At 61.2% G+C, this 21,292-nt stretch overlaps 1 protein-coding gene across 1 annotated transcript in view; it reads right to left on the bottom strand.

Moving 5' to 3' along the window:
- Positions 1 to 295: 295 nt before the first annotated feature.
- Positions 296 to 21,292, bottom strand: part of COL5A1 (collagen type V alpha 1 chain) — a 157,107-nt gene continuing 136,110 nt past the window's right edge. Inside the window, exons 51-61 of the mRNA XM_019641843.1 lie at positions 21,153 to 21,206; positions 21,014 to 21,067; positions 20,016 to 20,123; positions 18,537 to 18,590; positions 17,698 to 17,733; positions 17,267 to 17,320; positions 16,182 to 16,437; positions 15,209 to 15,321; positions 12,089 to 12,157; positions 8,593 to 8,826; positions 296 to 3,244 (exon numbers count right to left, since the gene is read on the bottom strand). Of these exons, the coding sequence (XP_019497388.1) occupies positions 3,098 to 3,244; positions 8,593 to 8,826; positions 12,089 to 12,157; positions 15,209 to 15,321; positions 16,182 to 16,437; positions 17,267 to 17,320; positions 17,698 to 17,733; positions 18,537 to 18,590; positions 20,016 to 20,123; positions 21,014 to 21,067; positions 21,153 to 21,206 (1,179 nt within the window). The 3' untranslated portion in view covers positions 296 to 3,097. The remainder of the gene's footprint in view (positions 3,245 to 8,592; positions 8,827 to 12,088; positions 12,158 to 15,208; positions 15,322 to 16,181; positions 16,438 to 17,266; positions 17,321 to 17,697; positions 17,734 to 18,536; positions 18,591 to 20,015; positions 20,124 to 21,013; positions 21,068 to 21,152; positions 21,207 to 21,292) is intronic.

The raw sequence follows: 21,292 nt of genomic DNA, 5'->3' as shown, positions 1-21,292 counted from the left end.
TCGTCAAAATGCAGATGACGGGCCTCTCCCCAGTGTCCAGGCAGGACACAGGGATTCGCGCTTCTAACTAGCCAGCACTGTGGCTGCCGGGCCACGGACCACCCTGGAGAAGCACTGGCCTAGGTTTGGCTGCAGTAACATCTTTCGACATCGATGGCTTTAAGCAACAAATCGTCTTCCTCGATCGTGGGACAAGTTTATCGCAGGTTGGCCAGGGGTTCCCTCTGGGAACCTGCTGGGGATGCGGCAGAGGGATTGCTGCTTCAGCCTGGAAGGGCCACGCGCCACTTCTGCTCAGGGTCACTGACAGGGCGGGCCGCACGCCTCGCCCAAGGGGCCCTGAAGTAGTGTTCTGTTTGGACAGCAGGGTGCAGTGGCCCCGGCTGCCCAGGGTGAGGATGAGGCCCACACGCAGTCAAGGTCTGGATGCCCAAGGAGTATGGAAACTGCCCAGGAAGCCTCGAGCTGGCGCCTGGCCACGCCCTAATGGTGGCGGGGAACAGCTTTGAGGGTGATGGCTGGGCTCTGCCCCCCCTCTTTCTGGGACCGTTGCCAGGATGGGAATTTCTACTGTCCTGTGACCGGGTTCACACACGGCTGTGAAGCAGGGAGGGCTCTGGTCACACTTAAGAAGACAGCCAATCATGTGTGTTTACAGTGGAAACAGTAAACTCGGTTTATTGAAAAACTATTACAATTGTTCTTCTGTTACACAGGTTTAAAATATTTTAAAACACCCTTTCCTGGGCATTACAGTTAAAACTTATGAACATGTCTATTGGGTCTTTAGGAAATGTACAATGTGCCATTTGACATTATATTTTAAAGGGCCAAATGTCCTAGAATCTTTTCCAGACGTTTTCTGTTTACTGTTTTCTTTCTTTTTACGTCAACATGTGTCCAATTATATAGATTAGGGAGAAAAAAATAAAATTACGCCAAAATAATTTCTGCAAATATAAGAAGTAATTTTATTGCAATATACCGCAGCTAGGTGGTCTGGGGAGAACGGGACACGTTTTGACTTCAGTACAAATTACAACAGCTTTGAAGGGACCAATGGAGGAAGAAGATGACAGAATAAAGGGAGGGCTCGGGAGGGATGAGAAATTCAACCGGAATCACATGACCTAGAGAAACCCACAGGGTGCCCGCGGCAATCCTGGGGTATGGCTTTTCTTTTGAAGAGATGAACATGACAGTCATTGCGCATGCTTCGTCCTGGGTTTGAAAGACCCTCGAAGCTCGACTTCTCTTTGGCAAGAGCAGGGCTCGATTTCCACGGGCATTCGGGAAGTCCTCGTGGGTGGTGTTGGGTTTCTCCTGGGCGGCTCTGCTGTGGTCTAAGCGGGAACCAGGTTCCGGCTGGCGGGGCGGGGTCGGTGGAGGACAGCAGCTCCTGAGGGGGCTCTGCCAGGCCGTAGGACCCAGCTGGCTTCTCCCATTGCGGAAAGAAAGGGCATTGCACGAGGGCAGCTTTTCACAGTAAAGGGATGCTTTTCCTCGCCGGCCCTCGGGTCCTCACCCACAGGAGGCAGCCCCGCATCCCAGGAGAGGGAGCTGCACCCGGGCTGAGCCTTGCCAGCCCCGAGCCCCAGGCCTGCACCCAGGATGAGGCAGATGGCATTTCAAATCACGCACGTGGGAAAGGGGCCCTGCTGGCGGCCCTGGAGAGACACAGAGTTCCTTGCGCGTGTCTCCATCTGCCAAGGCCGCGTCGGGCAGCCCAGCGGAGAGCACAGGGGACCACTGAACAGCTTCGATGCAGTTCTTGGAACAGACACAGAAATTAGCACCACAAACATTCGGCAACCGAATACAGTCCGCTAAATTTACACCGTAGGCCACGCGGAAGCATCTTGGATTGTGTGTGTATTTTCAAATCACAGAAGCTAATACTGGTCACAGGATTTGGAGTGGCTGCACACAGCCTGGGGGCACGAGAGAGAGAGGGCCCAGCGGGGAGGACGGTGACGTGCATGTATCTTAACGTCCTTGGCAAAAACCCGGATTGTGGAGGAAGGTGGGAGTGAGGCACGGCCAGGGACCCCCACAGTGTCGCCTTCAAGGTCTCAGAACAGATAGCACCACAAAAAAGAAGTGTAAAAATAAGCACCAATTTTCACTTTGTTATCATCTATAGAAAACGTGGTTTCCTGCCCTGGCCATGCTCCCACCAGGCCTACAGGAAGAAAAACGGAAGAAGGAAGCCATTAAAGTTAATTGAAGCCTGCCTTTTAATCTGAGTGCATGTAGAAAAGGTAAAGTGTAAAATTCTTTTCTTCTTCCCCATTAAAAAAAAATCCAGAGCTAATAAAAACTTGCCAGGGAAGGGTACTGGCACCTGGTGTTTATATGGTGGCATGAATCCTCGCTGCTCTGGGTGAATTTCCAATTTAGGGCATGTTCTTGTCCAGGGTGGGGCGGGGCCTCCCATGTCTCGGCGAATCAGATTTCATCCAGAGGGGACACCTGCTCCTGGTCCCAGGGGACTGAGCTGGGTTTCCATGCGTGATTGAAAGTCAGGGACACTGAACATTCATGACAACACAATACAAATATTTACTTAAAACTCACAAAAACAAAAGCACCTTTGATCCACCGGGAAGGCCCAGGAAGGATGACATTTGGCCTGCGATCGGATCGTGTTGTTGGGATCGGAGGCTCTGGCGGGCAGGGGCGACCTTTGTGCGGCTCGCCTCGGAACATTTTTTGAAGGTCGGGGGAATACACATCTTCAAGTGGAATTTTTAAAAAGGAGTGATCTCCAGATACTGCAGCCCCACCCCCGCAGCCCCGCGGACCCTCCATGAACGCCATTGGCCAGCTCAGCAGCATGAAGCGTGGCCCCTGTCCCCACCCCCGTGGAGCGTGGTGTCGCTGGGACGCTGGGCCCCGCGGCCGTGGGGCATCTAGGTCATGTGATTCGGCTCCAGGGTGGGGGGTGGCTCTTTCCCTTTGCTCTCTCTGGTTTGGGGTGCGGCCCGGCGGGGTGCTGAGGCGCAGACGAGGTGGGGGAGGGGAGAGGGGCCTTCACTGTCCAGGACACCCACAGGCGGCACGCTGAGGTCACGAGGTTGGTCGTGGGGCCGGGCTCCTAGCCCAGGAAACAAGCCGGCCCCACTTCAAATCCGAATTTCTGTGCGGCTTCCCCGAAGTCGTTGAACATGATGTCCACGATGGGCACCTGCTCCACCCTGGGCGTGTCGATCTCCAGCACCGTCTTCTGATAGCCTTTCCTCGTCTGGGAGCGGGGAGAGGGGCGCGTCAGAGCGTGGCGGGGCCTCCCAGGCCACCCTCCCCCGCCAGATCCTGCCCTTCCCGATGCCATGGCGGGACCCGCCTGCAGCACTGAGGCCCCAGGTGCGAGCAGGAAACGTGCCAGCCCAGAGCTGGCCTCACCCCACCGCGTCCCACTTAGTCCCCCGCCCCCCGCCACGGTCTGGGAGGGGGCCTGTGACAGAGTCCCAGCATATCCGGGCCCACCTCCTCCCCGCGCGGCGGGCCGCCCCTTGTCGTACCACAAGCTTGGCCCAGGGCAGCCCCGTCAGGCCTGTGGGCCCCACTGGGACCCCCAGACCACTGGCTCCTTGTTAAAAAACTAATGATCCCAAGGCAGCAACGACGGCCCTTGGCCTCAGCAGGTTGGATCGCACTCAGAAGTAAAAGGATTCCATGTTCAGTGGAGCTCGGAAAGGAGGGGACCTTGCCCACTGTCGGGTCCAGAGGAGGACTGGGTAAACTGAGGCACACAGGGAAGCAGTGGCTGCCGGGTGCGTCAGCACCACCTCACTCAGACCACCCGTTTAACACCCACAAAACTCACTTCACTCTCAGCTCAACCGGGGCTGGACACAAGGGCCACCTGACCAATTAGGAGTGAACATCAGAGAGGTGACAGAACTGTCCCGGGAGAGGTGCTCTCCCTGCCCCCCTGCTGGCACGTGTCCCAGGGTATAGGGAACAAAGGTGCAAGACTGCCCTGGTCTGGAAAGCCACCCAAAGTCACCTCTGAGAATTCAGGACACTTAAAAGTAAGGCTAAACTGGCCCTGCCTTCCTGTCACTTCCCCTATGACAAGGGTCCATGACCATCGTAGATGTCCACCTGCCGACCTGTCCTGGACAAGCGGTTTTCTGTACCTGGGACCAAGAACAGAGTTACCCTTTCAGCTGGACCTGGCCCGGGGAGGGTCTGCCTCCACCATCCAGTCCCTGGCGATGGAGTGGCTGATGGCGGATGGCGGGGCCTCCTGAAGAATGGGCCAGAGCATCCCCGCCAGGGAGGCCGTGATGACCACGTGGACAAAGCACCTGGACCCCGCATGGCACATGGGAAGCACGCAGCACAGGAGCTGCTGTAAGGTGGCTTCCGCTCCCTGGGTGGCCATCTTCACGAGGGCCCCGGCTCCCTCTGTCACCCCTCTAGGGGGAGCTGCATGCGAGCAGCCCCCCGGGGAGGCCCGTATGGGCAGGAACAGCCTCCTGTGTGCCATCCTGACGCAGACTTCTCAGGCCGGCCGTGCTGACAGCAGTCAGCACCCTCATGGCACCCACCAGGGACTGAATGCTGTGCCCCCCCAACCCAGATGTTGATGCCTTATCCCCAGCGTGACGGTGTTAGGAGCTGGGGCCTCTGGGAGGCGACTAGTCATGCGGGTGGAGCCCTGTGAACGGGATCAGTGCCCCGGAAGGCTGGCCCGCTCCACCGCGTGAGCACTGGGACGAGGGTCCTCGCGGGACCCAAACATGCTGGCACCCTGATCTCAGACGTCCGGCCCGCAGAACCGTTGAGGAGTCAATGCGCTGTTGACGCTGCCCGCTGCGGGGCTTGCTCAGTGCCCAAGCTGACTGAGACCGACCCGGGCCAGAAGGGCCCCGCGGAGCCACACCCAGACCGCACCCTCAGAAAGCGGCAGGTGACAAGCACTATGGGTGCAAGTGCTAAGTCTGGGGTGACTTGTTACGAGCAATAGGTAACTAACGCGCTCTCTGCAGCCCAGGTTTCTGAACTGGAAATGGGTCTATGAATATCACAGCAGTGGTGTGAGAGCCACATGGACCATCTGTCCAGGGCTCCGGGCAGCGCCAGGTCACACCACAGGGCACCCGGTCACCATGCCTGTGCATTTCCTGGCCTCATCGCCTTCTAAAGTTCCCACAAACTCTGTCCTGCCTACGTCCCTGCCTTCATAAGACACCTGACTCCCGCTGGCCACTGGGTCAGGCTGGGGTTACTTTAAAGCGGGGTTGGCCCTTCAGAGCCAGTATGAGTCCCCAGAGAGCTTGTCAACACCTCGTGGCCCCGACTGCACCCGAGAGCCAGGTTCAATGGGTGGGGTTTAGAATCTGCATTTGTTTATCGGCGTTTCAGGCAATGGTGACATACGTGGTTCACTCTGGATAGACACTGTCCTGCAGAACTTGTCATAGGGTGGCCAGGAACTCAGCAGCACAATGCTGATGCCTTTAAGCAACGTGGCCTAGCCTGGCAGACCACAGCTGGGGGGAAGGCACTGCACTGGCCTGCGGGACAGCCACAGCTCTCCATTTCCAGGGAGGCGGGTTAAGGACCAGCTGCAGCTCTGCAGCTACTGGGTGGACAGCAGGGGCTGGACAGTGTCCCCAAGGCAGTGGCCACCTACCCGCTTTCAGGGGTGATACCCTGGGAGGCAGCGGACCCCTTGCCCCTAACCTGGCCAGGCCAGCGAGGAGGAGCCAGAGTCCACCCCGCCTGCCCAAGCCTCTCTGGGCCTCTGCCCGCTCACCTGGTCCACATGCCGCACAGTGGGCAGTGCCCCCTGGTTTCCTTGCCCAGGGGACGGCGGCGTTTGCTGGGCTGGCCGGGTGATGTCTCCTGGATTTATGGGGCCCTAACGCTGCAATTATCAGAGCACTTAGAGGGGGTGTACGTAAACAGGCTGACGCGTACAGGCTGCTGTCACCCTGCGTTCCTGAGCATAAATAACTATTGCAGGTGGCAATGGTCCCCGAGGGGCAGGCAGTCACACAGACACCGGGATTTACGTGGTGAGGCTCCCGGGCCTCGTGTCCAGTGATTTGTGCCTCTCCACAGGGCCAGGCCCTGCTCCACAGCCCATCAATCAGGCTACACAGCTGCCGATGCCCGCCCACACGGGAGTCCCGGTTTCTTCGGCCCTTACTGCACTGTGAGTGTAGCCGGCACATATCAGGGTGTCAGGGCCTCCTGCGTAATTACGCAGGAGGGCTGAGACTTTCCAAGTAGGGACTGACTTCCCAGAGGGTTGGGGTGAGCAGGGCACTGGCCGCTCCTGGCCAGCTTCACTGCAAGCCTTCTTTAGGAGCGCCCCCTTCCCTCGCCCCCCGAATTCCCTGCCCAGCCTGCCTGCAGAGACAGCTTTCTCCATCAGCAGGGCTGTTCTGCCTGGAGTCACCGCCACCTTTTCAAAGGCAGACTAGGCTCCCTGTACCAGGTGGCACGTACGGGGCCGCCCAGAGGGTCTCCTTCCTGCCGCGGGAACTGGGAAGTTCAAAGCCAAAGCCCAGACTGGGTCCCCAGGCCCTGCCTCTCTTCCGGGGGCTCCTCGTTTCTCATCACAGCTCCCCCTTCACTGCCTCCTGCCAGCGGGCCAGGTGACTAAAAATAGTCATAGAGACGGGGGTTCTTCTGGGGCGTATGGCGAGCGAAATGCAATTCTCAGCTCCTTTCAGGCGTGACTAGATGTGCTCCTGGAAGGAGCCTGCGAAGCAGCTGCTGTCATTATCCTCGCTCGTGGGAGGCAGCGACGGAGGGGACTGTGCTTCTGCCTCACGACCTTCTGGAAGCAGCTTGGGCTGCGTGTCAGGAACAGGACAGGAACGCTGCTGGTGACGTCTGGGTCCTTTCCCAGGGCACTGGGTCCCTCTGACCTCAAACAGGGACAAGCCCCTCACACTCACCACTCAGATCTGAGGTGCGGACCCCACGGACCCCAGGGCCACGGAAGCAGGGGCAGAGGCGGGCGCTCCATGCAGCCTGCCCACGCCTGCCCTGTGCCGCTCGCCCTCCATCCCCAGAGTAGCCCCTGGGGCAGTTTTCACTAGACCATTTGTGGGGAAAAGGAACAGAGCTTCCCAGGGGCGCTCAGAAGGGGGGAGGCAGTATTTGGACCTGGGTACCCCCAAGTCCTGTTCTCGGCGCTACCCTGCAGCCAAGCCTGGGGTCAGCACTGCTCTCTCGCGTCCACCTGCCCAAGCCCGCCCTCAGAGCCACCAGGACACACTGGCCTGGCCCGCACAGCACCGGACGGCCTCCGCAGACACGAGGGAAAAGCCCAAATCCCACACAGCTGGACAGGAGGGAGCGCCTACACCTGTGATGGGGACCAACCCAGAGGCAACCTGGCTGCTCACACACATGGAGGCGGCTCAGTGCTCGGGACACCCCGTCCTCCCGCCTGGCACACTCTGACCGGCTCTGGCAGGTGCCCGCTGCTCTGTTCAGGGGGGGCTGCAAGAGAACTGGTGGAATGTCTGGAGCCAGGAGGAGCCAGACAGGGTCACCGCGGGTTGACTACACTCGGAAATCCATGGGACGGGCCCGCCTGGAGCTGGGCCCAGGACGTGTGGAAGACCTCCATGACTCAGGAGGCGCCCACCATGGTGCCTACACAGAAGGGCCTCCGTGGGCGCAGGGCTGGCTCTGGAACCTGAGCGGGGGGCAGACCCCACACGAGCCTGTCCCCAACGGGAGCTGGCCTGGGCGGGGCCTCGGGCAGAGTCTCTGGAGAATAGGTGGTGAAGAGAGAGAACTGGGGTTTCAACAAGGCTGGCCCCCTGTGCATGGCCTGGGCCTAGTCTCCCAGGACACGGGGACGCAGCTCAGCCCTGGGGGCTGCCCAAGGCAGACGGCAGCCCCCAGAGGTAGAGTCCTGAGGGGCTGACCCTCGGCTGGGGGCCTGGCCTGGCTCGCGGGGGGTGTCCCACGTGGGGGTGCAGAGGAAGGCAAGCACACTGGGGCCGAGAGGCTGAAGAACAAATGCAACCCCAGCCCTGACTGGCTGTGTGGCCTGAACACGTCTCTCGCCTCTCAGGCCTGCCATCCCTTGCCAGGAGCAGAGTTGCCCTTCCAGCGGGTGGCATTGGAGCCAGGAAGGTGCCCGAACCTGAGCCGGGCTGTTACGGGGTTGCTGTGAGCACCCTCAGCGTCCACAGCCTACTTCCCGGCACAGCCGCGTTCTCAGGAGCAAATCTAAAGCCAGTCTCAGCTCTGGCCATTCCAAGCTGGACTTGTCTGAGGAGAGGGAGCCTGAATGCTGACGTGGACTACAACAGGTCCATGCCCCATCCCACGCCACACCGGGCACAGGGCCTCGGACCCGGCTCCCTGGCCCTTCCTGTCTGCTGTCAGCTTTTCCTCCTGACCCACGTGTGGTGGACTAGGTCAGCCACACGCTGAGAGCAGCCAGCCTGCGGGCAGCGCCTCGTCTGGGCCCCTGCTGCACCCAGCACGCAGCTCAGGGCCTGGCACATGGTATTGCCCGCAAAATGTGTGTCGACTGAGTGAATGAACAGCTCACTGGAGGTGTGAAGGGATCCCCCCCCCCAAGGTGCGGCCAGCAATGACACTCACGGCACAGCCGTCCACCAGGGCGCGGATGTAGGGGCTGTTGTCATAGGACATCTCCTCATCATTAGAGCCCAGGAAGCGCATGGCCTTGTCGTAGCTGCCCGTGGCGGCGTCCTGCCAGGCGACCGACTGGTAGCAGTTGTAGGTGATGTTCTGGTTGGCAGAGGCGCTCAGCAGACGCAGGAAGGTCATCTGGACCACGCCCACGGGGTTGCCCTCGGCGTCCACGTAGGAGAGCTGTGAGGGGACAGAAAGGGGGCACTCAGCAGTGAGGGGACACACTGCAGTGACAAAGCCCCCCATGGTCGAGGCTTCACAGGTTTCATCCACCGCTGTCTACCCAGAGTGTCAGCCATGCCGGGGCACAGCCTGGAAACGTGCTCTTATGGGGTCCCTGGAACACAGTGAGCCACGCCGCACTTCTTTCTGGACCTAAGAAGCTCACCCACTCCTCTGTGCCTGGCTGAACCCCACTCATCCTCCAGGGCTCAGCTCACGTGCCTCCTCCTCCAGGAAGCCTGCCTGGGTTAGGAGCCCTCGCGCCTCTCCTTGGCCTGGCTCAGTGTTCACCTCCCCAGCAGGCTGCAAGGCCCTCCACACCAGCACTGGACCTGTGTCGTAAGTGCTTAGTGCCTGGTCTGCAGCCCTCGCTGGACGGTGAGCACCCTCAGGGCAAGCACGTCCCTGCGTTGTGCCCTGGGCTGGCAAAGTGCTCATTAGGCTATGTCAACAAATAAAAATCATCTACCAAGCACCACTGATGTACGAGGCGCTGGCCAGGGGGCCACGGGAACGTGAGGTACAGAAGGCAGGAGGCCTCGGGGAGTAACTGGCCAGCGGAGCAAGAGGCTCGGCCAGCAGGCAGGAAGCCGAGGGAGGGTCACGGGCCGTGCGGCCAAGAGCCAGGGGGCTGAGGGACGGGGTGCCCCTCATGGAGACACAGGGGAGCCACGGGGTGGCGTCCAGTCATTCCCACCCCTTGCCGGGCATGGAATCCAGGGGCGAGCAGAGGAACCTGGGACGGTCAGCTGTGCCCATGCCGAGCGGGGGCGGCCCGGGGCACTCTGGTGAAATGACCCTCCCTCTGCCAGCAAACCCAGGGCATAAGGGGCAAAGGATGTGCTGGCTCTGAAGTGACTTGCCCAGCGTCACCAGCTGGACATCTCCAAACTGGGCTCTTAGCTCAGCAGGCCACGGGGCTGGTGAAGGGGTCCCAAGAGATGAGTCCCAGGTTCTCCATCTTGCTTGCAAACCCCAGATTTCTGAACACCTGGCACTGCCAGGGGATGTGGCTGCTTCTTAATCCCCTGGGACAGGCAGGTTTCTCTCCCCGCCTGGGCACCACCCAAAAGCCCTCTCTGCCAGGCTCTCCTCACACAGATGCCCGCTGAGAGAGGGGGCCGTCGTGTTTTTGTGTCAGATGACAGCGCAGACAAACGTCAGGGTCTGAGGCCAGAGGGCCTATCCCTCGCAGCTGCCACTCCACGGCTGTTCTGCCCCCAGCCCTGCCCACCCCAAGAGAGCCACGCTGAACCGAAGGACACTGTCCACTTATGCGGTGTATGTAATCGGCGAGAGCTGGAGGTGGGGCCAGGCCCACGTCCCGCTCCTTTGCACAGGGCGGGGGCCGCACAGAGCCCTGGCCACCGACCCTTACAGGTGGACCCTGAGGGGGAGGGCTGAATACCAACCGCAGTCTGGGCCATCCGGCACTCCTTCTGGGAGGAAACGTGACTGACTCAAGAAAGGACGCATGCACAGGGAGAGGCGGTGGGCGGTGCTGGGCACAGAAGGACCCTAAGCTTCCAGCGCCGTGCTGGGGCCCCAGATCCCACCGTGAGGCCCTGCCCTCCCAGGAAAGGCGCTCTGGCCTATTGTCCTCATGTGGTGCGTCCGGGGCAGCCGGGCCCCAGTAAAGCGCCTATTTCTTCAAGGAGGGCTCTGTACCACCCTGCGTGCTCGTGACACTCTCAGGGATCTAGGACTGATGCGTGGGAGAGCAAAAGGGAGGCTGGGGCTTTCACTGCACCGTCCCCGCCCCTCCACCCTAGTCAGCTGTAGAACAGAATGGAGGCAGGACGTGGGCTCTTGGGGCGGGTGGCTGAAAATGGGCGTCCCGTCACCATTTCCTGGGAGTGAGGTAAGCGGGTGTGGGGTATGAGGGGCCTGTCTGGGGGCCTCCCCTGGGCCCGGGGCTGCACCCCTCCCCGGTTCCTTCTCTGCCTCACGGCTGTGCCCACCCCCCGCCCTCAAGCACCCCGGGCCCTGGGCCCTCCCCCTCTGAGCGGGCATCACTTCAGGTCCTTCTGCGTGCCAGTCGCCCTTTTCCGAGGAAAGCACGAGACAGCGGAGGAGGAAGGACAGCAGCAGAGACAGGAGGCGAGAGGCCTGAGGTCACGCAGAGAACGACCTCCCACGGCCAGGTTGGAAGCGCAAACCTTCAGTGTCTGCAAAGACCTGGAGCGACTTGGAGATCAGTGACAACAGGTGAGTGACAACGAGGGCGCGAGATAGTAAGGATTAGCCATGAAGTGCCTTGAGGTTTAGGAACGAGGGGTTTTTGGAGGTGCGACAGGGCAAAGCTGCTTGGAAGCCACGGCTCTGCGAGACCATGGGGCCAGCGTGGCCTCTGTGCCCCCCGCCCCCGGAGGCTGGGGTGCAGGGACTGATGGAAGATGGTCAGGTCGGAAGTCATGGAGCCCAAGAGCTGGCTTCCGAGCGAGAAAGGACCTCCTTCGGTGGCCCCTCAGGGGTGGGACTAGACCCCAGAAACGACCACAAGAAGCATGTCGGGCTCTGATGGCAGCAGGTCACACTCTGCAAGCTTGGTCCTTATGTGCTCGGGAGAGCGCATGGGGCTCTGCACTTCGTTCCGGAAAAGGCCGTCGCACTCGTGAGGGGCTCTGTGCATGGGCAGCCACGCCGCACGCCGCACGCCGCCAGCCCCTCCCCGGGGTGCAAGGCACCATGTCCGGTTCTGACAAGGATGCCTATTCTTTTCATTTCGGGAAGGATTATTTAAGACTGGCTCCCCAGAAGTTCAAACAGGGGCTGACAGCCATATGGGACGGCCAGCTCGGGGGTCAGAATGGCCCCGCGGGCCCTCGCGGTGGCCAGGGAGGGGCCAGGGCGATGGTTCCTGAAGAGCGCTCTGAACGCTTTCGTGGCCCAGGGCCCGTCACAGGGCGGAGCAGAAGCAAGTCCTCCTGCTCCTGCTGGCTTTGGTCTCGGTCCCCGGCAGCCCCAGCTGTGGCTCTGGGCGCCCTCAATGCCAACCTCATGTCCCGGACTGAATAGAAAACCATCTGCCTGCTCCCAGGCTGACGGGCACTGTCGTGGGCGTGGCAGGAGTGGGCACCAATGCTGCGTCTGGCTGTCACGTGCCGTGGAGCGGTTTGGCCAGAGGGACCCGAGCAGGCGCGGCGCATGGCGGCCGTGAGTCCATGCAGAGCCGCGAGCCAGGCCGTGCGGCAAGCAGGCAGCGCCCAGTGGCACTTACCAGGGACCCTCGCTTGTACTGACTATACCAGGTAGAAGGCTGCTCTTTGGGCCAGCGGGCCATTTTACTCTGCAAGATAGGAAACGGGCGGGTTTAAAGGACAGCTGTGGGGGGGCCGGAGCCGCCTTACCAGTTTACCGCGCTTGAATTCACTGAACCAGGAGCCCGGGTTTTCTTTGGGCCAGGAAGTGATTCTGGCCTAAACATCGAGCCGGGGAGGAGGAGAGGGAGAGAAACAGAGAATGACAGGGTTACTTCTCCTGCCTCCACGAGACGCCCCACGTCCTGCAAACACACCTTCGCCCCCGCCGGGTGGCCCCCCCGCAGTCCTGCCCTCGCTCCAGGGGGCCTCGATGACTGGCCAGCAAAGGATCCCTTTAGGCGCCTCAACTCCTCCTAGAGCTACAGCACCAGTGACGACAACGAGGACCCTGGCTTCACACGCAGGGTCGCAGCCTGCATTTTATCCGTTGTTGCACATCCGGCACCGAGGACAGTGCCTGGCCCTTAGCAACTGCTGAGAAATGCTTGTGGGGTGAAGGAGTGAATGAAGGAATGGACTGTCACAGGCCATGACAGTGATGATGATAATAAGAGCCAATATTTACTGATGGGCCCAGGAAAGGACGCGTGGACATCTTGTCATCTGAGCCCCGGATCTGAGGGGTGCAGCTCTGTCTGCACGGCCTCCACCTGGGGACAGGGTGGGCAGAGACCCTGCCGGGCGTCTGTGACACAGTTGGACCAGCTGAGGGGGGCGGTAAGGGGGTGGTGTGTGTGTTTGAGTGTGTGTGTGTGTGTGTGTGCACGCGTGCGTGTGAGTGTGTGTGTGTGGTGTGTGCGTGCGCGCGCGTCTGGTGTGTGTGTGTGCGTGTATGTGTGTGGTGTGTGTGCGCACGTGTGCATGTGTGTGTGCGTGTGCGCACGCGTGTGTGCACATGTGGTGTGAGTGAGTGTATGTGTGGGATGTGTGTGTGAGTTGTGTGTGAGGCACATGGTGTGTGTGGTGGGGAGCTCCATCTGGGACGAGCGGCCTGGGGTTGGGTCCCCTGCAGCACTAGCGGTGTCCTGGGCTCCTCCAGTGTGTCCCTGAGGAAGCAGCGTGACGCAGGCACGTCCTCAGAAGGAACAGCATCTGTCCCCCAATGGGAGGGGTGGGGGCAGTTTGCTCCCTGCAGGGGCTGAGTAAGCGAAGGAGTGAGTGAATAAATGAGCAAATGAATGAATGAGCCCCTCTAGGAGGAACCCTGCCACCAGCTCCAGAAGCAGAGGTGCAGAGATGGGAGCGGCATGGACGCGCCCGTGGGCTAGCCTGTCCCCCGGTTCCAGGGACCTCTGCGTGGGCCTCAGGTCAGAATCCTTGTCCGCATCCCCCTGGCTCTCCTCTGAACTGGCCTCACACAGGGGAGCCGGGAAGGGGGCCGCTGGAGGGGGGGCTGTGTCCCCTGCCTCCCGCCCCTCAGCCCCCACACTTTGGTTTCCGGGTCTGCCGCTGGTGGTGCCATGCTCAGATAACAGCCTCCTCGGGTAATGGGACCAGAGACGCAGGCATGTGCTCGCCTCACCCCAGCCTTCTGCCTGAAACCCCTACCCCTCCTCCGGGCGACTGGGCAGAGGGTCTCCATTTGCACAAGGCTGAGTGGCCGAGGCCTGAGCCCGAGGCTCCCTGCCAGTGGACGCCTGGCTGGTCAGCACACGTGCAGAGGAAGGGCGAGGGGCAGCGGGCTCACTCAGCGCCCCAGCCCCCATCCGCCCAGCAGCACCACCAGCGGCTAGGGCTCCCCGGGGCGAACTGCTAGTTCTCCAGCAGCGAGGCTGTATGCTGAGGACAGACAGTGACAAAAAGGACGAGAAACAGTATCTTTTCCATCTGACTTTCCTCTGGGCCTCTGCCAGATGGGAGCTCCTGAATTTTGAATTTTCTCTGACCCTCGGGGGGTCTGCTGCTGGGAGTGCAGGTTGCCAAGGGTTTCAAATTCTGGGTTGGGGGAGCGTGCATGTCAAACAGGGGTCCCCAAATAGTCCTCGTCAGTGTGGAGCCCCCGTTCCTATAAGCTAGGTCTCCCAGTCCGGGGGGTGCTGGAGCTCTCCAGGGTTACAGCGAGGTTTAGGGACAAGGGACCACACCCGGGAGGACACAGCTGCTCTCCCTCCAGAGGGACGTGCTCCCAGGCACTGAGGCCACTAGGAAGTCGTGACCACGAGCTGCCGACTCCTGCTGGCCTGAGCCCGAATGGCAAACATGGCCTCTAGGAACTGGCCGTCCTTGTCACAGGACAGCTAGTTCTCTGAGAGGGACATAAGGAGGAGGGTGTGTTCAGGCCGATGCAGAGGACGTTGTGGCCGAAGTCTCCGTCACCTTCCCAGTTAGAGACCTCATCCTCCTCACATGTACTGGGCCAACGTGATAGAAAGCGGCACACATCTGCCATGCATGTCCGTCTATGCACACACACCATCCACACGCCTGTCTGTACACACACACACACACACACACACACACACCCCATCCATACGTCTGTACACACACACACACCATCCACGTGTCTGTAAACACACACACACACACACCATCCACATACCTGTCTGTGAACACACACACCATAGAGGTGAGACCTTTGAAAGACCTCAGAGGTAACAGTTAAATGGACACCCACAGCATCGCAATGGGTCACAGCCTGGCTAACCACAGGTATTTACTAAACACAGTTCTGACTGTACTCGGGAGAGCAGCAAGTGCCAGGGAAGTCCCAACACGAAGAATCCAGGCAAACATCAGCTTCTAAAAGACACACTGGGGTCACTTACGCCCCCAAAGTCCTCCGGTGGGTTTTGGGTTGGTCTGAGGTTAGAGCTATGGAGTCACTTAGGAGGGATCTGCCCAGCACCGGCGCTGGCAGGGGACACCCACGAGCCAGCTGCCCTCCACTTCTGAGACCCAGGGCTGCAGGGACCCCACCCCATTGCCAAGAGCTCTTCTTAAAACAATTTAAGGGCAACTTCTGGAGGGAAAACCTTGATTTTGAACCTGGCTGATTTCCGGTTTTCATTCCTAAAGCTGCACGCGTGAAAGGCCAGGCCCCGCTGTGAGGAAGGTGATGGTGGGCGGCGGGCACTTACCCCCTCAGATTTCTTGTCGGGGAAGACGCACGTGGCCCCTCCGGCTGTGAAGTTGCAGTAAACTTTGAAAGAGTCCTTGGAGCAGCCTTGGTTTGGATCCACCCAGTATTCGCCTGGATGCGGGGGGTGGGAGGGTGCATGAGAACCGAGCCTGGAGGGCTCAAGGAGCAGGTGCGCCATTTCAGTTCAGCAGCTAAATTAAACACGCCAGCCCACACGCTGTCAGCACGGCCTACCCCGGAGTGTGTGCACTGCATTTTGCTTTTTCTAAACACACGTGGGCAGACTCATCCCCAAGAACACACCGGACGCGGGGGATGGGGCACGTGCCCCCGGCAGGGGAGGCGGCCCTGCGTGTTGGTGGATGGAAATGCCGAGATGCTCCCATCTCTGGATTGCAGCACCCCTCCGCTCTTGCACGAAAACGCTCAGACCCCCAGAGGGAAACGGCGCACCAATTCCGTTTTATCCTCCAGTGGGTTCGACATGGTGAGAGTGAGGGTGGTTTGCGGGTTTATGATGCCCTGGAGGCGGAAGAGTGCCTCCCTAGATACTTCTAACAGCAGCATTAACACCAGCAGTAACCCTGACGCTGACCGTGGCAGCCACGGCCGGCACTCACCGCAGGATGTGCCAGGTACCAGGACAAACCACTTAAGCTCCGGGTCATTTCGCTCTGTCCTCTGCTGTGTGAATACTCGCATTGGACAGACAGGGACGGGAGGCTCAGGGCAGAGCGGGCTGCCCACGAGGCGAAGGCTAAGCCTAGGCTGGAGCTGGCTCTGTGGGACCCCGAAGCCTCGCCCTCCCGGCACGTGTCCCAGCGCGATGCCTCCGTCAGCTTACAGGGAGACGCCCAGCACCCCCACGGTACAGATGGGCACGCCAAGGCCCGTGTCCTGCCTGCCGCGCCCACGGCCCCAGCCTCGCCCCTCTGCTTGTCCCACGGGTCTGGGCGCAGCGCCCGCCCTACCATCCGGGAAGTCGGGGTGGCACAGCTGCAGGTCCTTGCAGGTGCGCGCAGGGTTCTCCTGCGTGCCCAGCGGTCGCTTCATCTGCTCGATCTCCAGCTTCAGGGAGTTGAGCGAGCCGAAGATCTCCTCCATGCCGTCCGCGTAGTCCATGTAGTTCTCGCCGTCCCCGTCGTCCAGCAGCTGGCTGGCGTCGATGTTCCTCCTCGTCCTGGACGCTTGGATGGGCAGGGGCTGGATGACCTCGCCTGGGGGGCCCTGGGTGTGGGAGATGGGCACGGTGGGTGGGGCAGGCAGGCAGGTCCCAAGCTGTAGCACCAGCCATCTCAGCACGTTGTCTTCCCTCTTTCCTGCCTCTGGAACCTTCCACACCCTGTTCTGAGCCTCGCCTGCACCGAGTGCTTCCTGCTCTAACCCGAATCCCAGGTGCCCCTCAGGCCCAGCCCCACCACCGCCAGGCCTCGCCCGCCGGTCCTGCAGAGCCAGCCCTCGGCAGTGCGTAGCCCGGCCTCGTGCTCAGGCGCGCTGCCCTCAGCTGGACGGAAGGCACCTGGCTCTCCTCTCACCTCTGCTGCCTAGCCCGGCTGCACACAGCGGGGCCACATTATGCCTGTGATGCCAGAAGGCTTCACCTCCTGGGTCTGTGTCAGGAGGCCCCAGCCAAGGACGAGGACAGGAGTCGAGAGGCTGCCACCGCCAAAGGGGGGGTGTCCCATGGCGCTCACCGGCCTGGCTTATGGTGGGGCTCCGTCCTCCACCTCCAATCCTTGTCTAGAGCTGTCCACCTGACACGCGCGTGAACACATACACATGCACAGGTACGCACAGACATGTAGAACATACACACGTGTGCTCTCTCCCTTCCTGTCTCTCTGTCTGTCTCTAGCCAAGCAGACACCCCAGGGTGGGATGTCCAGCCTGGGGGCCATTTGCTTCCCTCAGCTCCATCCCTGGGACGGGTCCCACCACGCCGCACGCCACATGGGCTCCATCAAGTTTCGGCAAGTGAACGGCACCATCTCACCACAGAGCCCTGGGTGTCAGGAGGACCCCCACCCCCACTTCCACATCTTCAAAGGCTGCTCACCGGTGGGCCGGGGAGTCCGGGATGGCCTGCCTCACCCTTCGGGCCAGTTGGACCCTGGGGAAAAAGAAAAGAGAACCCACTCTGATCACTGAGGCACGTCGTGACTTAACCCCCCTTGAACGCTAGAAGGATCCTTGACAGCCTGTGTGGAGAAGATGGAGGGACAAGCCTAACGTGCCGCGGAAAGGTGACAGGGCTCTACTCCCCTCCCACTCCCAGGGGGAAGAATCTGGTGTCCCCGAGATGGGGACCCAGGGGACAGAGTCCTTTCTGTAAGGTACTCAGGCTGGAGATGAGCTCAGCGAGAGGAAGGGCGTGAAGGGCTGCCCAGCCACGAGTCAGGGGAGGGGGTGTCCAGGGTGCCTCTCACCCAAGGGGACACATCCTTCCCCGAGGCGGCATGGGCCCCTTTGGGGGTGCACACCACTTACCGAGGAGCCCTTAGCACCTTTCGGACCAGGAGGACCCTGCGGAGAGTGGGGGCAATAGCAGGGCATTCGTGAGCAGGCGGTCCCATCACCTCCGGGCCCCCGCCCGCGACCCAGTCCCGCTGGGGCCTGCTGGTCTTCGCCCCTCCTCACACCCGTGTCCCCCTTTCCAGGAGGCTGTGCTTGCACTTGCTTAACTGGGGAGCTGGGGATGGGGCCAGGGTGTGGCTGGCGCTCTCCCACATGGAGGCAGGGAGGGTCCTGCTCACCCCCGGTCAGCCCTGCAAACCTCCCAGCCAGGCAATGGTTCAGGCAGCCAGAGTCAGAGGTCAAAGCGGGCGTGCTGGCCTCCGGCCCTGACACAGCCCCGCCAGCCCCTACGGGCCGCTTTCAGCCCGGGCTGGCATCAGTCAGGCCAGGGCCACCTTGGCCACGTGCTGGGTCTCCCAACACCATGGGGCAGCCCAGGCTGGTGCCTAGAGCGTGGGCCCCAGGTCCTCCTGTCTGGGCCAGGTCAGCTCTGCTCACACTGATGGGGTGCTGGGGGACCCCTGCTGTCTTCACCTTCCCCAGAATGTGCACATTTTCTGAGCAGCCCTGAGACAGAGGTGCCCCTGCCCTGCCTCACCTGAAATCAGGGCCCAGAGACCCCACTTCCTTGCTTCTGTCACTCGGAACCCCAAAGTGGAGTTAATGAGCAAATCTACTTTGGGGGCCCAAATTCTGGGGGTCTCACGCTTTCCTGCGAATCTCCAGTCACACAGAGGCCCAAAGCCAGCCCACCCAACTCCCAGCTCTCCCAGCAACAACCGGGGAACCATGCACCCCTCCCAGATACACACCGGCAAGCCGGGGGGGCCCGGGGGGCCGAGCGGGCCGGAAGGACCAGTGATGCCCTGCAAAGGAGCAGAAAATGCAGTGACCATCATTGGACAACGAGGGCTGGAGGCAGCGTGCATCCCATCCACACAGACACATCTCTCAGTGCTCGTCGGTCTTGCCCTGAACGGACGCCCTCCGACATGGGGCCGGCTGCACTTTGAGGAGGTCTACTCATCTCTGCAGGGCCCTGTGGGTTCTGAGGCCCACCAGGAGGCTGACCGCCCCAGGCCTGCTGCCTTGGCTGGCCGGAAGGGGCTCTCGGCATCTACAGGGCCACCGGAGGCGCCTTCGTGTTAAAACATCCCTCCTAATGTAGTTTGAAATGCAGGAGTGAGCTCTCTGATGTCCGTCCCTGGCTTGGTCCCCTTTCACTGTTCTCTATCGTGGTGTGGGCCTCCCACTAATGGGGTCCGGGGGCAGGGGACAGCAACTGTCCTGGGGTCCTATCTGTCCATCTGTCCGGTCCAGCCTCTAAATCTACTGGTGGTCAGCGGTCAAGTGACCATGTGCACTACCACGGCGCCGTGCACGCAGGCCAGGCGCACTTCTCCTGGAGCCCAGCCACGTGGGTTCCCCCTGGGGCGAAGCTAAGCCAGGGGTGCACGGAGAGCAGGTTTCACTCAGCTGAGTGCCTTCTTCCTCCCTGTCTGCCGCGGGGACAGGGGCGCCCCTCTTTGGGAGAATCCCAGAGTCTCCAGCCAGCACCTCCCATCAGCCCATCAGCCACGCTGCGGGGACCAGCTCGGGGTGGGGGCACAGAGGGCGGCAGGCACCCTGCACGGCCTTCTACTTCTCACAGTTGCTGGGCAGCCCTTGTCTGAGCGCCATCATGGCCTGGGGACACTGGGCCGTGGGAAAACGGTCAATGCCACGGGGTGAACGGTGGTGGATAAGGGCAGGGTTCCCAAGGACACCACCCCACAACCTTTGGGGACTCAAGGATGGTTCTACTTTGTTCCCTGCCCCACGGGCTCCACCCTGTCCAGCTCTGTCCCCTTCCATGTCAGGTGTGGGCCAAGGTGGGCACGGCTCAAAGGCACGTGTGTGCTCCGCCACAGCTGGTCTGGGAAGCAGTGACTGACACTCTGCAATGAGGCCGGTAGCCCTCGGGTGGGGACGGGCAGAGAGCAGGTCTGCCACGGCCCCTCCCGCCTCCAGGGCACGCATCGCCCCTCCCCAGGCCACGGGCCCTTCTGCACCCTGCCCTCCCAGCAGCCCCTCAGGTGGCTCCCAGGTGCCAGGCAGGGCCCAGGGCTGGGCTACAGCTGTGTGCCAGCTCACTGTGCCCCTGCCAAACATCCTCTCAGCTGCTCCCATCTGGATTCGATGGCCGTGAGGACGTCCCTCTGGCTTTAACGCTGTGGGTCCTTTGGGCACAGAGAGCCACAGTCCTCAGAGGCTTCTCGTCCCCTGCAGGGCACAGCGCTGGCAGCTCATACCTGTTCTCCCTTAGGGCCGGAGGAGCCCTGGGGCCCGGGGAGTCCGCGGTCACCCTTTTCACCCTGTTCACCCGGAGGGCCAATGAGGCCGATCAGACCTGGATGACCCTGTTGGAAACAAAGGCGTGGGTGGCAGCTGTGGTGCTGGTGCCTCACGCCTGACCCCACGGGCCAGCTAGCGCGGCAGCACGTCCACACCACAGGATGCCACCGAGTCGCCGGCCAACGTCCCCTGGAGCTGAAATAATCCACAGGGCAGGCTGGGGAAAAAACAGCAGCTCTGAGATGATAAAAATCCTACCGAAGAAACAGGGAGACGCAGACACAGACCCCATGGATAGAAGGGGCTGCTGGAGGATAACACTTGTGTGCGCCTTTTCCCGGTTTTTCTACGGTAAACACACACCTTTCGTTATGAGGAGCAAAAGCCACATTCACGGATTTACATGCAGTGCCACGGTTACTTGTGTTTTTTTAAAAAGAAAAAGGCTCTCCATGTGCTCACATGAGGTTGTTTTCTATGTGCCCGTCGAAGGCTCCGGAAGGGTTCCCCCAGCTCTCACCACCTTGGGGGCTGGGGTGGGTGGTGGTGGGTCTTAGAGCGGAACCAGAGAGGCGGCACGCTGCCTTCTTCCTACACAGCGGCTGGGCTCGTACGCGGGCCTTACGCGTGTAGGTAGCACAGTGTTAGCAGAGAGCCGCCCCAATTAGGGAGGGTGAGCAGTTGCTGCCCGCAGGCCTCCCACACGCTCCCTGTGGGAGGGGCTGGGGACCCACGTCCAGGGCGGGCATCTGCGCCTCATGTCCTGGACGCCCTTCAGCTGGGACCTCTGCACCCCGTGGGCCTCGTGGGTCCCCAGTTGAGGGCAGGGACTGAGTCACAGATTGTTGTCTCTGTGTCACTAGCCTGTAGCCGACACTTGACAGACACGGGTGACAGGTCAGTATTTCGTGGTGTTTGGAGGGCCGTAAACGCAGCCAGGTGAGGGCCATCTTACCTTTTCCCCTTTGGGGCCAGAATCTCCTTTGAGGCCGGGGAGTCCTGGGGGACCCTGCAGGAGGAGGTGGCGAGGTCAGGTTGGCCTCCCAATCCCTCCCTCCACCACCACTGGGGGAGCTCCTCGGGGTGTCACTCACCATGGGGCCGGGGGGGCCATCGGGGCCTGGGGATCCCGGGAGACCTTGTTCACCCTGAAACACAGCCAGCCCCCCGAGTGAGCCACGCCACGCCCATCCCCGTGCCCATGCCTCCCCCTCCCAGACCTCCCCAGCCCACT

The sequence above is a fragment of the Hipposideros armiger genome, unplaced genomic scaffold, assembly GCF_001890085.2.
Source record: "Hipposideros armiger isolate ML-2016 unplaced genomic scaffold, ASM189008v1 scaffold_3, whole genome shotgun sequence".
Taxonomy (NCBI): Eukaryota; Metazoa; Chordata; class Mammalia; order Chiroptera; family Hipposideridae; genus Hipposideros; species Hipposideros armiger.
Note: the sequence above shows the minus strand (reverse complement) of the source record. Positions and strands in the feature narration are given on the sequence as shown.